At 39.6% G+C, this 12296-nt stretch overlaps 1 protein-coding gene across 1 annotated transcript in view; it reads right to left on the reverse strand.

Annotated features, from left to right (window-relative positions):
- Positions 1-5069: 5069 nt before the first annotated feature.
- Positions 5070-12296, reverse strand: part of LOC109990784 (vasorin) — a 28233-nt gene continuing 21006 nt past the window's right edge. Inside the window, exon 2 of the mRNA XM_020643008.3 lies at positions 5070-9922. Within this exon, the coding sequence (XP_020498664.2) occupies positions 7778-9901 (2124 nt within the window). The 5' untranslated portion in view covers positions 9902-9922 and the 3' untranslated portion in view covers positions 5070-7777. The remainder of the gene's footprint in view (positions 9923-12296) is intronic.

Raw genomic sequence — 12296 nt, forward strand, 5'->3', positions numbered from 1 at the left:
CACATTTTTTTTTCTTCAAAATATTTCCAATAAATGATCAAGACTGCCATACAATATAACAAATTAAGAAATAAATGTGAAGACATAGACAATCAAATTAGATACTAGTTTCAAAATAGTAACCGCTCATGACTTCTGTCATTGCTAGAGGTCATTGGTCCGATGTTGTGTTGGAGACTGTTGTATAAAACTTATTATTCCGTCTCGGAGAACATGGAAGTGATTAAGGGCCATGGGTAAGAGGAGACCTTTTGATTCCAGGGGCAAATGAACGACAATTGAAGCTAATTCAATTAAACCTTGTAGTACATTTCAGCGAGGGACACAGCCATTCACAGCTTTATCCACAATGTTTTTCTCATGAGAATCAGAAACTTGAGCTCAAGCCCTTTGAGGAAGCCATTTTGGAGTGAAGTACAAAGTGAGCCTGCACTGCGTCTTCGTTCAGTTCAGCTCTGTAAGTGATTAATTCGCTCTAAAAGCAGTGATGTAAATACTTGAGCATTAGTGTTAAGTCTGTTTCTGCCCAGTCTCAAAGGTAAGTTGCACTGAGCCTGAACTTCAGATACAGAGAGGTAGTTTGCAATTTTGTTTGTGTTAGTTAAATTAAGGAAGGTCTGTCAGTTTATTTGCCTATTGGTTGAATATGCAAGCTCTAGTTCGAGCAGTGCTGCCATTGAGCTATTTCCCAATGCACATATTTCTGGTGAAAAGATGTTTAAAAGATGACCATGGCAGCCATTAAAAAAAAAAAGACATTCACAACTGGTTCAAAAGTGAAATGTTTTCACCAACTATTTGAAGACATTGATTAATGTATGCTAAGCCCAGTTTTACTAATGAACCTGCTTGGTTCACAAAATCTGTCCCACATTTTCCCATATTACTTACATGATCTTATGCAGCTAAAATGATGAATTACTGAAAAGTGCATCACAGTTACCAACAGAAAAATTTACCATAGTCGTGTCGCATTTTATCTCACAATTGCCAGAATATAGGTCAGGTGCTTGCCACCTTTGGTCACAGTTATTTTTTTGAACCTTCACACCGTCTACTATGAATCAACTACATCAGTACCCATCCAGGGGTCTTTTCGCCCCAACCTGAGGACCTTCCCTTGCACAGTCTTATTTCTGCTGCCTTTATGATGTCTCTGAATCATCTTGTTAAACCACACTCAAACATTTGTTTTGAATTATTCTGTCTGATTAGACCAGGACAGGTTGAAAATAGGTTAAGTTTATGATGAAGTCATTTCTAAGCACCAACACATGATAACATGTCATCAAGTCCTCCTTCCCAAACGGTTTCTTCTTAACAGAGTAGCAGAGCTGTCAATCAAACAAACTTGTCCACATATTCCTGAGTCGGGGTCAAATCATGGTCTCAATCGCTAACACCTGTGTGGGTGTGCAGAGGCTTTAACATCACAGAGCCAATAAAGCCCAGGATTTGTGATTTTTGTATGAAGAATGGAATGCATAATTATGTCTTTGCAGGGACAGGATCGGATCAGAGATCAGACTTCAAGATTTGACCGTACCAAACTGTGTATTGAAATAAGGGCATCAGAGGGAGAAGCCAAAACCTCAGTAGGGGGGTCAGGTAGATTCTCTTCTAGGGTTTTTAATTGGAGAAGAAAAAACCTCTATCTCTGGGCACATTATGCTCAAAGCAATCATTATGAAACGCGTACCTCAAATTTACTTCTCAGCTAGTATCATTAATGTTTACATTCGTGCATTCCAGTTTCAGTTAATATTTTTATAACATTGCTATTGTTGTTGTTGTTGTGGTTATTATTAAGATAATTATTATTAGACATTAGATAGGAGTTGCAGAAAGAGTTGTTCGTCCAGTCACACATATTTTCAGATACTATTCAGTTAGTAGTGTCACTGCACTGTTTACATCTCATCTGCTGATCTTTCTCTCTCTCACTTTCTTTTCTTTCTTCATCATCTGCATCATCACATTCAAATATTCTGAGATCAGGCCGCAATGACGCATTAATTAGACATAATCTTCTAAGACCATGACAAAGAGACAAGCACAATCTCAGCATTCTGCAGACGTTACTTCAGGGTCTAACGTTTACCCGTAGCTTAGTTTTAAAACAATCAGAAGAGGCTTATTCCTGTTTCATTCCATACATGGATGAATGACACATTCTGTTCTTTGATTGGAAGAAGGATTCTTTGGGACTGCGTTCAAGATGGGAAAACCAGGAAATAATGACTTCAGATTATTCTTCTTTAAAGATTAGAGACACATTGAAGTTAAGCATCATAGATCTGTGTTACGAGTATGTGCCAAAAGGTTTAGTGGATCTGTAAAACATTTTTTTTAAAATACTGTATGTGAACTGAGACCTGCAAACTCTCCACATCCAACAGACATAAAGCGTGTTTTAACAGATGCAGTAAACACTCCCTCACTAACTCTTATTGGCCCTAAAGCATTAAACAGGTAAGTCAGCACTGATAGGAAGATATATATTGCAGCACAAATGGGTTGCATATGGAATTCATACTTGTATGATGGTAAGTTAGGTCCAGTACATATAGGCAGAAGTATGTCTGCACGCACACATGAGCTGGGGGGGGTTAAGAGGCTTTTAGATTCCGTTTAAACCATTATCAGGTCCAACAATCTGTCTGCATGTTGAGTTTCACTCCTTCCTCCTAGCTCTTTCCTACGCCTTCTCCACCTCCCTGCCTCCAGCGAGCTCCGGCTGCTTTCATTACAACCAGATTGTTCAAATAAATCAAGCCTCCCTCTATCTTTCTTGCTCTCTCTCTCTCTCTCTCTCTCTCTCTCTCTCTCTCTCTCTCTCTCTCTCTCTTTCTTTTCTCTCAGCGCCCTGCAGCAGTCTGAGGAGGCAGGTTGTTTATTGAGCAGCACATTTTGGGGCTAATGAGAGTGATGGGCTGTGAAGTTGGAGATTGTCTTCATTTAGGGACTGTAGGTGGCTTGAGGTGTATAGACTCTTAAAATATCTGTTTTTATAATCAAGTTTGAACAGTAGATTTAACATTTGAAAGCAACCTTTTATCGTTGACCAGAGACTCTTTTCATCCAGAACTCTGCTGCACACCTTTCCATCACCTCTGTCCACATCCAATTCAAAAACCTGCTCCTTACACACAATGTGTGTTCCCTGCTTATACTGTAGCACATTGCTTGTTTGAATGTCTTCGACAGGTTCACACTGAATGGAATTGAGCGACAAAAAATAATTTCCAGTAGTTTTAAAGCTTTATATGGAAAAGGATCTTTCTATGGATCAAAAGAGTGAGTTTAGTTTTTTCAAGTGAAATTGACCTTCAGACATTGAAAAGCATGTCTGTGTCATTTCTTTCTATCACTTTGGCTAGAGGAAGATGCTATGATTGTTTAACATGGTGCACCCAAAGGAACGTGATGAAAAAGTGAATGCACGATTTTCAGACCTTGATCACATCCCAATGAGTAGCAGCCCTGGTTTCTGGAGTAATACATTTCCATGAGTACAATATGTTTGGTCTGCACATTCTTTTAAGCATTGGACATTCCGACAGTCTCTCGGAAAAGACAACAGAGCAGATGGCTGTTTTATTGAAGTTCTTTCTTTTAATGCTTTAATTCTACAATCTGTCAAATCTAGACCATGGTTAACGACTTACCAAGTACACCTATGTATGATCAAACCCAAGTGGCGGAGTAAATCCCCTCAAGTTTGTTTGGCAGTTTGATTACTTTCTGAATCACTTTCACTCAAAAGCTGGTCCAAAGAGTCATCAACTAATGGAAGCTGCAAACAAGCTTTTCAGTTCCCCTTGCACTACTATGATTTTAATAGGTCTATCCTGACTTTTTGTTACCCTGTTTTCCCCCCCCGAGTCATTTAAAAGGAATCTATCTCTGCTCAATCCCACAGTTGTAGAATATAACCCAGGGCCAATTTCTTCTTTTAGAAAACAAACAAAACAGCCAAACAAAAATGTTTACCCCTAGTAATTTTGTGTGGAATTCACAATGATCCCAAAAAACCTCGTGCTGTGAGCTGCAAAGTCTGCTGCAGCCTTTTAAAAGAATCCCTTTTATATGAGTCTGCTTTTCATTAGAAACTGACAGGGTATAATCTCTTCTGTGACTATATAATTAGGTGTTTTTGTTTCTGAGTCAGCGATTGCTTTTTGTAAATGTTCAGTGTGCAAACTGTGACTTACTGGGTTTCTTGTTAGACTGTTTATGCACTTTTATGAACTCAAACACTGGACATACATTTTTTGTTACAAGAAGTTTACTCTGTTATAAGTATATGATGGGTAGATTGGTGGGTTTATTAGTTATGTTTTTACATGAATTTGTTGTCCAAGAAGAGTGACTTTGATCACAAGGTTATCCAAGGGGCTCAAAGTCATCCCTTTTTTTGACTCTATATCACCATTCTGTCTTTTCAATAATGGCATGAAATGCAAGTTCCATTGGTATGCCTGACAGTAAGCTCTTATCCTGGTGCAATATTTGATGAGAAAGATGTAGAAATGTCGAGTTAAAAAGAAAACATCAGCATAAAGCAGCGGGGCTGTGCGTATGATGTCTATTACTTGAAAATTTATTGAAACATTTAGCAAATTCATAACATTTTCCACTGACATCTGTTCCTGGCTTTTAGTGGAAAACAGAGAAGTACTTCCATCTACAAACCAACATATCTTCACAAAGTAATCATGTTGTGGCTGAGGTTGTAGCGCATGTGAGTTTATGGGTGTAATAAAGTACTGAGAGGCAGGCTGCGTTTAACAGGCTTCTGTTTTTTTGGGGGGAAAACCTCTAGGAATTTTTTTTTTTAATACTGGTCTTTGACAGAATCAACGTACATTCAAAACTGACTTATGGCCTCAAAGGTCCCAAAGTCCTTAAACCCATGGGCAACAAAAAAAGAACCCCCAAAGGCCTTGCTATTGAGCCAATGGAAATTTACATTAATGCACCATTCTACTGTAAAATCATATACAAGTGACTAGATCTTGAAGACAATATTTTTTTTTTTTACTCATTCAAAAAAATCTCAAACAGGGTTTAAAATGTAATCTTTTAATACTGTTCATTTTCAGCATTGCATTTGCTTTTCTGCAAACTTACACACCAAAACAATTAAAAACATCAAAACAATAAGAAAAAAAGACAAGTTTCCCTCAGAAAACAGGGAAGTCTCTGTAACAAGTATGATGAAAATATTCCAAACATTTCCTGCTCCTCTCACTGTCCAAAGCAATTCAGAGAGTCTTCCAGTTGATTTACTGAGCAAGAGTTTACTTCTCTGTTACTGGAAAATTGACAAAATGAAGTTTGAAGTGAAGCCAAAGAATGGTAAGTTGATTTGGACAGGGCTGGAGTGCAGTGCATGGACTCAATTATGTAGCAGATAATGTACTGTAGGTGTTGAGTCCAAAATATAAAAAATATATACATAAAACATACACGCGCACACACACACACACACACACACACACACACACACACACACACACACACACACACACACACACACACACACACACACACACACACACACACACACACACACACACACACACACACACACACACACACACAAACACAACCATACCTACTGATAAAACCCTTTCATCCAAGCCTATGGCTGTTGGGTGACTAACAACTGAGACAGGACTTTTTTTGATCAGACAAAATTGATTACTTTACACTTCATATGTCTTCATTCTTGGTTTTTAATAGCACAATGCGGTGTCTTGTGAGGCAACATAAAGGCCCTTTTGTTCTTGAAATACACTTCAGCATGTAATATGACTCTATATGTCAGGAAGGCTCTGCACCAATGTTGCTAAGGTACATCTCTGTAAACCTTTTATACTCTACAAAATGAGATAGAATGAAAGAAAATTATTGTTTTAGTAACACCAAAAACTTGTGGCATTCCCATCTAGAGAGAAAAAAGACAACAAATACACAGAACAGTGCATTTAGTCTGTACAATTTAGTCTGGATGGCCATAAACAAGCATAAACAGTCTCCAAACACACAAGCCAATAATCCTTGTTGACCAAAACACACTGAATGGTTAGAGTGGAGGCACTCTAAGAAGAAGCATAAAAAGTTACTGGGGGACACTGTCTAGACCATATTTCAGACTAAACACAATTAGCAGCAGCAAATGGGTAACGAGTGCCTAAAACTCACAGGCACTCACAGCAAGTTGCCTTGAAACTCTTTGAAGATGCTTTCCTTTCTCGGCACGCGTGTGCTGCTTTATAGGGGTGGATTCTGTGGCAAAAGGCATTTTAAACAGATTTGGGAGCTTATGAGGTCAAAAAACAGGCTGTGGCTTTCTTTTTGTAGCGCTCGCAGACCTGGCACAGAGAATAAATTGCTTTGTCACTTGACTTTTACATTCACTTGGTGAGTTCCTAAGGCACATTTTGACAACATTAAACAATATTATTCTGTAAATGATATAAAAATGACAGTTATCATTTATCTTCCTAATTTAGAACATAATTGATTATTTTTAGTTCTTGTCTGAAGAACCTAATTATTTTCTTCTGCCCTGAAGGCAAATAGCTCTGAATAGTTTAAGCTATATGTTTCCTCTTTCCTAAAAAAAAGAAAATGTAAGAACCAATGATGACTAAAGCTGACTTTGTCAAGGGAGATGGATGAATAGTTTCAACACACAATATCAATACTGAATAGAAATCGACAGCAAAATAATAAATGTACAAAAAAGATAAAACTGTCCCATCACGGCACAGAACTATGCAGGCAAAGTCCATTCTCAATGGCTCTTGATTCGGTCCACTTTCTTTTCACAGCAAATTTAATTTATTCCAAAGAGCCAAACACTTGTGGATGTGTGGACAGAATAACGGTGGCTTGTTGACACTGAAGAATCCAAATCCACATGTGAAGAAACTTGAAGTTTTGTTTCAGATTAGCTATTGCCAACATCAAAATATGCTGCTTCACCGGTCATCAACCTATTGCTAGATTTGGAAGTGTTTATTCAATTTGATTTCGTGTTATTGCATTTTCTATGCGACCATTCATCTCGTGGCACATAATTAGACGAACAGTGGGAAGGGAAAAGAAATAATAATTTTCAGTGCAAGTTCTTCTTTAATTCCCATAGAGTAGTTGGAGTTGGTCAAAAACCCCTTTTTGTCCAATGGTCCAGGCATCACATCAATGTATTCATTTACACCACTGTCACTTCCTCTGGTTCTGTATCCAAAACACTTGGCACTTTTCTTCATTCTGTATCTAGAAAATCCAGCAAAAGGATTACAGCTCATTTACACTTTTTTTTTTTATTCTACAAATAGTTTAAATAAAAAATGAGCCATCAGTTACAGTTGTATCCATGCAAAAAGGCACTTCAGTTTTCAGTCTGCTACTAGCCCCTTCTAGTCCATTGCACTTAGTTTAATCACTTGTTTCGGGTTTGCCATAATCAGACTCTGCTAGATGACTTCGAACCACATCCCGAACCTTGTCCCAAAGTGGTTTAGCACATTTTCAATATGCTGTAATCTGAAATAATTCATCATTCAGTACCTTTAATGATCATGATCCAGTCCGTAGAGTTATCATTTGGACAACAAGGGATAGTAAGTGCCACTTTTGGATATCTGAAATTGGAATGAATATTTGATTTTTAAACACTTTGTGAGCCATATCAGGACATCACAAGGCCAGATGGACAAGCCCTGTGTTTACAAGATATTTCCCAAGAGAGATTAAAGACATCCTAGAAATATGATGGCTTTAGGGATGCTAGATTGTTATTTGATGGGCAGTGTCCTTGCATTAGGGGTACTTCGTGTTCCAAAGCCCCGTTTTGTAGTAAAGATGGAGGTGCCTGAGGATTGTGACAGCAGTCAATCTCAGGCTGTTTGTGGGGCAATGTACCATTTCCCCCATTCTCCAAGCCAGCCTTTATCCCTTCTAGTTCCATAGGGTCCGAATCAGCTGGGCCCAGCTCCAGCTCTATTCCTGACTTGGCCTTGCTCTTCTTCCGCAAACAGATGATTGTCCCGGCCAACACAGCCAACCCAAGCACAAGGCCCAGGGCAGCGAGGGCAGGGACAAGAGTGTATGTCAGCTGGCTCTGCGTCTCCACCCTTGGTTCTACTGATGTCAGTGGAACGCCTTCTGTGCGAGCCTCCGTACACCACCCGGTTTCTAAAGAGCTGTTGGACCTAGAGTTGATTCTCTCACCCAGGGGACTAGCGCAGACTGAGTAGGTACAGTTGGGTCTCAAACCACGCAAGGTGTACTCAGGGTAGGATGCCGGCACACTCAGGATAATGGGGCGGCGGTCAGGTCCAGAGAGGTTTCTATAGGTTAACCTAATGCCACGGATGTGTGGCCTTGTTTCAATGAAACGGTGCAGGTCAAGAAGGATAGATGTGGAGGTCACCTGCCGTGAGCTGATAGCATCAAGTTCAGTGGGAACCACAGGGTCAACCATTGAACCTTCTGTTGCTGAACGTTTTGGTGGCTCAGGAACCTCATCCACATTTTCACAGTAGAGGCCAGAGGTTCCTGAGGGACATAGACAGCCGAGTTGACCCAATGGGTCAAAATTACAAGTGCCTCCATTGAGGCAGATGTTTGGTGGGCAGATGTGAGGCTCGTATTCACCACTGTTGGAAGTAGGGGACACAGGAGGGTGAGGTGGAAGGGGGTAGCTGTCTGTTTTTGAGGAGACATTTTCCTCACTGGGTGGAGGAGGAGGAGGAATAGCATTGGTGTGGGTGGTTTCTGAAGAGGTGGTGGGCATCTGGGGAACAGGAGTACTTCCAATGGGAGAGCCAATCAGAACTGTTGTGGAAGGTGGACATCCAAAATCTTTGTACTCTAGGTCTGAAAGCTTCTTTCCAGCATTAACTAGAGGGAAGTGGCACCTGGTTTCTTCAAGCCTCCCCAGATTCACATTCTTATCTCTTAGCCACACTGGGAACCAGGCTAATGGACACAAGCAGTTAAATGGGTTCTCTGCAGCCGTAAGGTGAATTAACCTTGGGAAGGTCTGGAAGAAACTCTGAGGAAATCCCTGGAGATTTAGTCCACTGAGATCAAGATCTTGAAGTCCAGTCAGTTTCTGAAAGTCCTCGATCCTGAGCTGGCCCAATGGGTTTGCAGCCAGACTGAGCTTGATCAGCCCTTTTAGGGAGTCCTGCTTTAACGCCTGGGGCACCTCGGTTAACTGGTTTGTGGATATGTCAAGCTCATGGAGGTTCCCTAGGGAGGCTATGAGATCATCATCCACAGAAGTAAGCCCAAGAGAGGAAATCTTAAGGGCCTCCAAGTGGGGAGTCTGGAGATCAAAGGGTCCCAGGGTTGGGATGTTGTTGTGGCTGAGGTCTAGAAGCAAAAGCTGGGGGAAATTGAGAGATGGAAGAGAAGTGAGCTGGTTTCCTTGGAGCTTAAGTTCCAGTAGCATCTCTAAGCCCTCAAAGGCTTCCAAGTGGATGCTCTGAATGCGGTTTGCATGAAGATACAGTCGCTCCAGTTGGACCAACCCAGAAAAAGTGCCTTTGGAGATGTGGGTTATTTGGTTAGATGACAGGTCCAAGTTCTTCAGCTTTGCTAGCATCTCAAACACATCATCTGGAATCTCTGCCAGCTCATTCTGACTGAGATCTAGTAACTCTAACTCCCCAAGGTCCTTGAAGTCCTCTTGGGACAAAGTATTGATGCCGTTCTGGAAGATGTATAGATTTTGGGTGGTGGTAGGAACACGGGGTACAGTGCTGGAGCGGCGATGAATGCAGAATATCGAGTCCTGGCCTTGACAGGCACAGTCTGCTGGGCAGTCGGAGGACAAAACCAAACCAGATGAGAGGAACAAGAGGAGATAAGGCAGCATTATGACGTAAGGTCTTGAACTCTGAAAGACATGAGAGAGAGAGACAGGGAGGGAGAAGATGGTTAGTTTGAATCACCATTAGCTTAATGCTTTGTCAAAATTGTTCAAATCAACTGTAAGAAAAAAAAAAAAAATAACTGCCTGTAAAAGACAGTTAAAATTCACATTACTGATAAATTACGTGAAACTTATAAGACATAATTTTGTCATTTTAATTCCTACAGCAAAATACTAAATTCTTATTCCAAAACAATTATTTTTCCTCATTTTCAAGCCTGTTGCTAAATACACAGACTAACACTATACTAAAGAACAATACAATGGATATAGCACACACTAGCCCAATCAAGAAAACAATATACACAAACAGTAACACTTCCATATCTTTAGCCATAACCTATTGCTATTGTTGTCCAGACAAGTCGTCATAAGATGCAGAGTATTTTTGTTGAACCAACCCTTTTCCCTTCATCTGTTTTCTCATCTGTCCTTCCCTTTGCACTCTGACCTGGTTTGTTATAGTTGAATCTTGCCATTTCCAAGATCCCTTAGGTGAATGTTGAGAGGAAACCTAAGATGTTTGTTTTTTTAAAGTTAGTCCCCATGCCACTGTTCTCTTTCTGCCCTCTGTCTCCTCCATTTACCCCCCTTGGTTCATAGTATGCAGGGTTTGTACCATTTCAGCTACCAATAATTAGTAATACTCCCTTGTAATCTGCCTAAATTAAAAGCAAAGGCAAGGGGGGGTGGAGAAAATGCAAGTAAAGAACATGGGTGACTAAGCTTTGTGTGTTTTCAAAGCCAAAGCTGATAATCTTAGTGTAGGACTTCATTGGCACACTTGAGAACAATTTGACCTCCGACTCACATCAACAAATACAATGCTTTCATTGGATAGCCTGTGAAAACAGGAGCACTGAATGTTTCTAATGCCTTTTTTGCTTTCAAGATATTAACTACAAAATACTGGCACTAAGAAATTATTACAAAATAAGAAGAAAGAATAAGATTGAACAAAATGGGAATTAACTTACAGTAGATATGCCATTTTAAGTTGTAAACCACAGAGTGATGTCTGATCTTAAGTGTTAGAAAAATGATTTACAAATGTAAGTAAGTCTCTTTTGAGAGTCGTTCGTTTATTGCTTGTGGTCAAAACTAGATGATGACAGGAATATTTGTCAGGTGGGAAAAGGTATGGCTGACAATAATAAACAAATCCCAAGTCAAAGTTTTGAAAGTCTTTTCAAAGTCTTTAACCAATGTTGATTGTATTACAGTCTGAAGTCGTTTTTGAGATAGCCTGAGTGAAAAACCAATTAATCAAAGAACAAAACAATAAATTGTTAAAACTATTATAAACGTGACACTGTCACATCATGCAACTACTGTGGAATACATACATCATGCAACTACTGTGGAAAACGAAGCACATTGCATTGTAAAACTGTAATAATGTCCATGTGCTACAATTGACAGATGCATACCTGTGACTGTATAAATGTTGGATATGATGCACCTGCAACACTCTATGGCTCCTAAAGATGTACTTATTTATTTGCTATATGCATTAAAGAACACAAGGTTTTTAGCCCGACCAGGCTCTTCATCATTCACTGCTGAATTTTTTCTGTATGAATGTTGAATGTTTTAGTGCTTTAGTGCATGTTTATCTGACATGATTAAAAAGAAACTTACATTTTCTAGCAGATAAATAATAAAAAGACCCTGAAATATATGGTGAAACTGTATAACTTTTATTCCGCATGAAAAGAAATATTAAGAAAAGCCAACATGAATAAATCTGGCATCATGTCACTATGTCACCAAACCACTCTGTCACAGCCACCAAAATATAAAAACCTGTTATCATCAGCATTACTCTCAGTAACACAAATAACAATGTGGAGACTCATGGCACATATCTGCTTTTTGTATGAGCTAAGCTTGAAGCGGCTCTGCTCCAGAATCAGTATCTTTCTTTGTTTGCAGTCACTTACTGTTTATAGAACAGTAACAGGTTTATAATGAGAGCAGCCTGTCATTCCTTTAAGGGTGACAGAGAGGGAGTGGAATGAAAGGAATATGAATGAAAGACTTATTGTATTTCAGAGTCAGAGGAGTACGTGGAAAAGACAAACTAATCCTTCAAATGTGAAGGCTTCGCTTCTGACAATTCTTAGTGTGGTTATATTCTCCTCTGGAACAAGTGTCCACAATTTCACATCCTGAGTAAACACTGTGTATGTGGTCTTGTGGCTTTGGTAATTCAACAGGCCTGCGTTAGGACTTGCACTGAATGGGTAACCCGCTTCTGAAGCATGTCAGCCACTCTGCAAGTATAATTCATGCAAAAATCAAATGTTATACTACATTTAGAAATAAGGTAAAAGCA

This window comes from Labrus bergylta, chromosome 1 (genome assembly GCF_963930695.1).
Source record: "Labrus bergylta chromosome 1, fLabBer1.1, whole genome shotgun sequence".
In the NCBI taxonomy this organism is placed as follows: domain Eukaryota; kingdom Metazoa; phylum Chordata; class Actinopteri; order Labriformes; family Labridae; genus Labrus; species Labrus bergylta.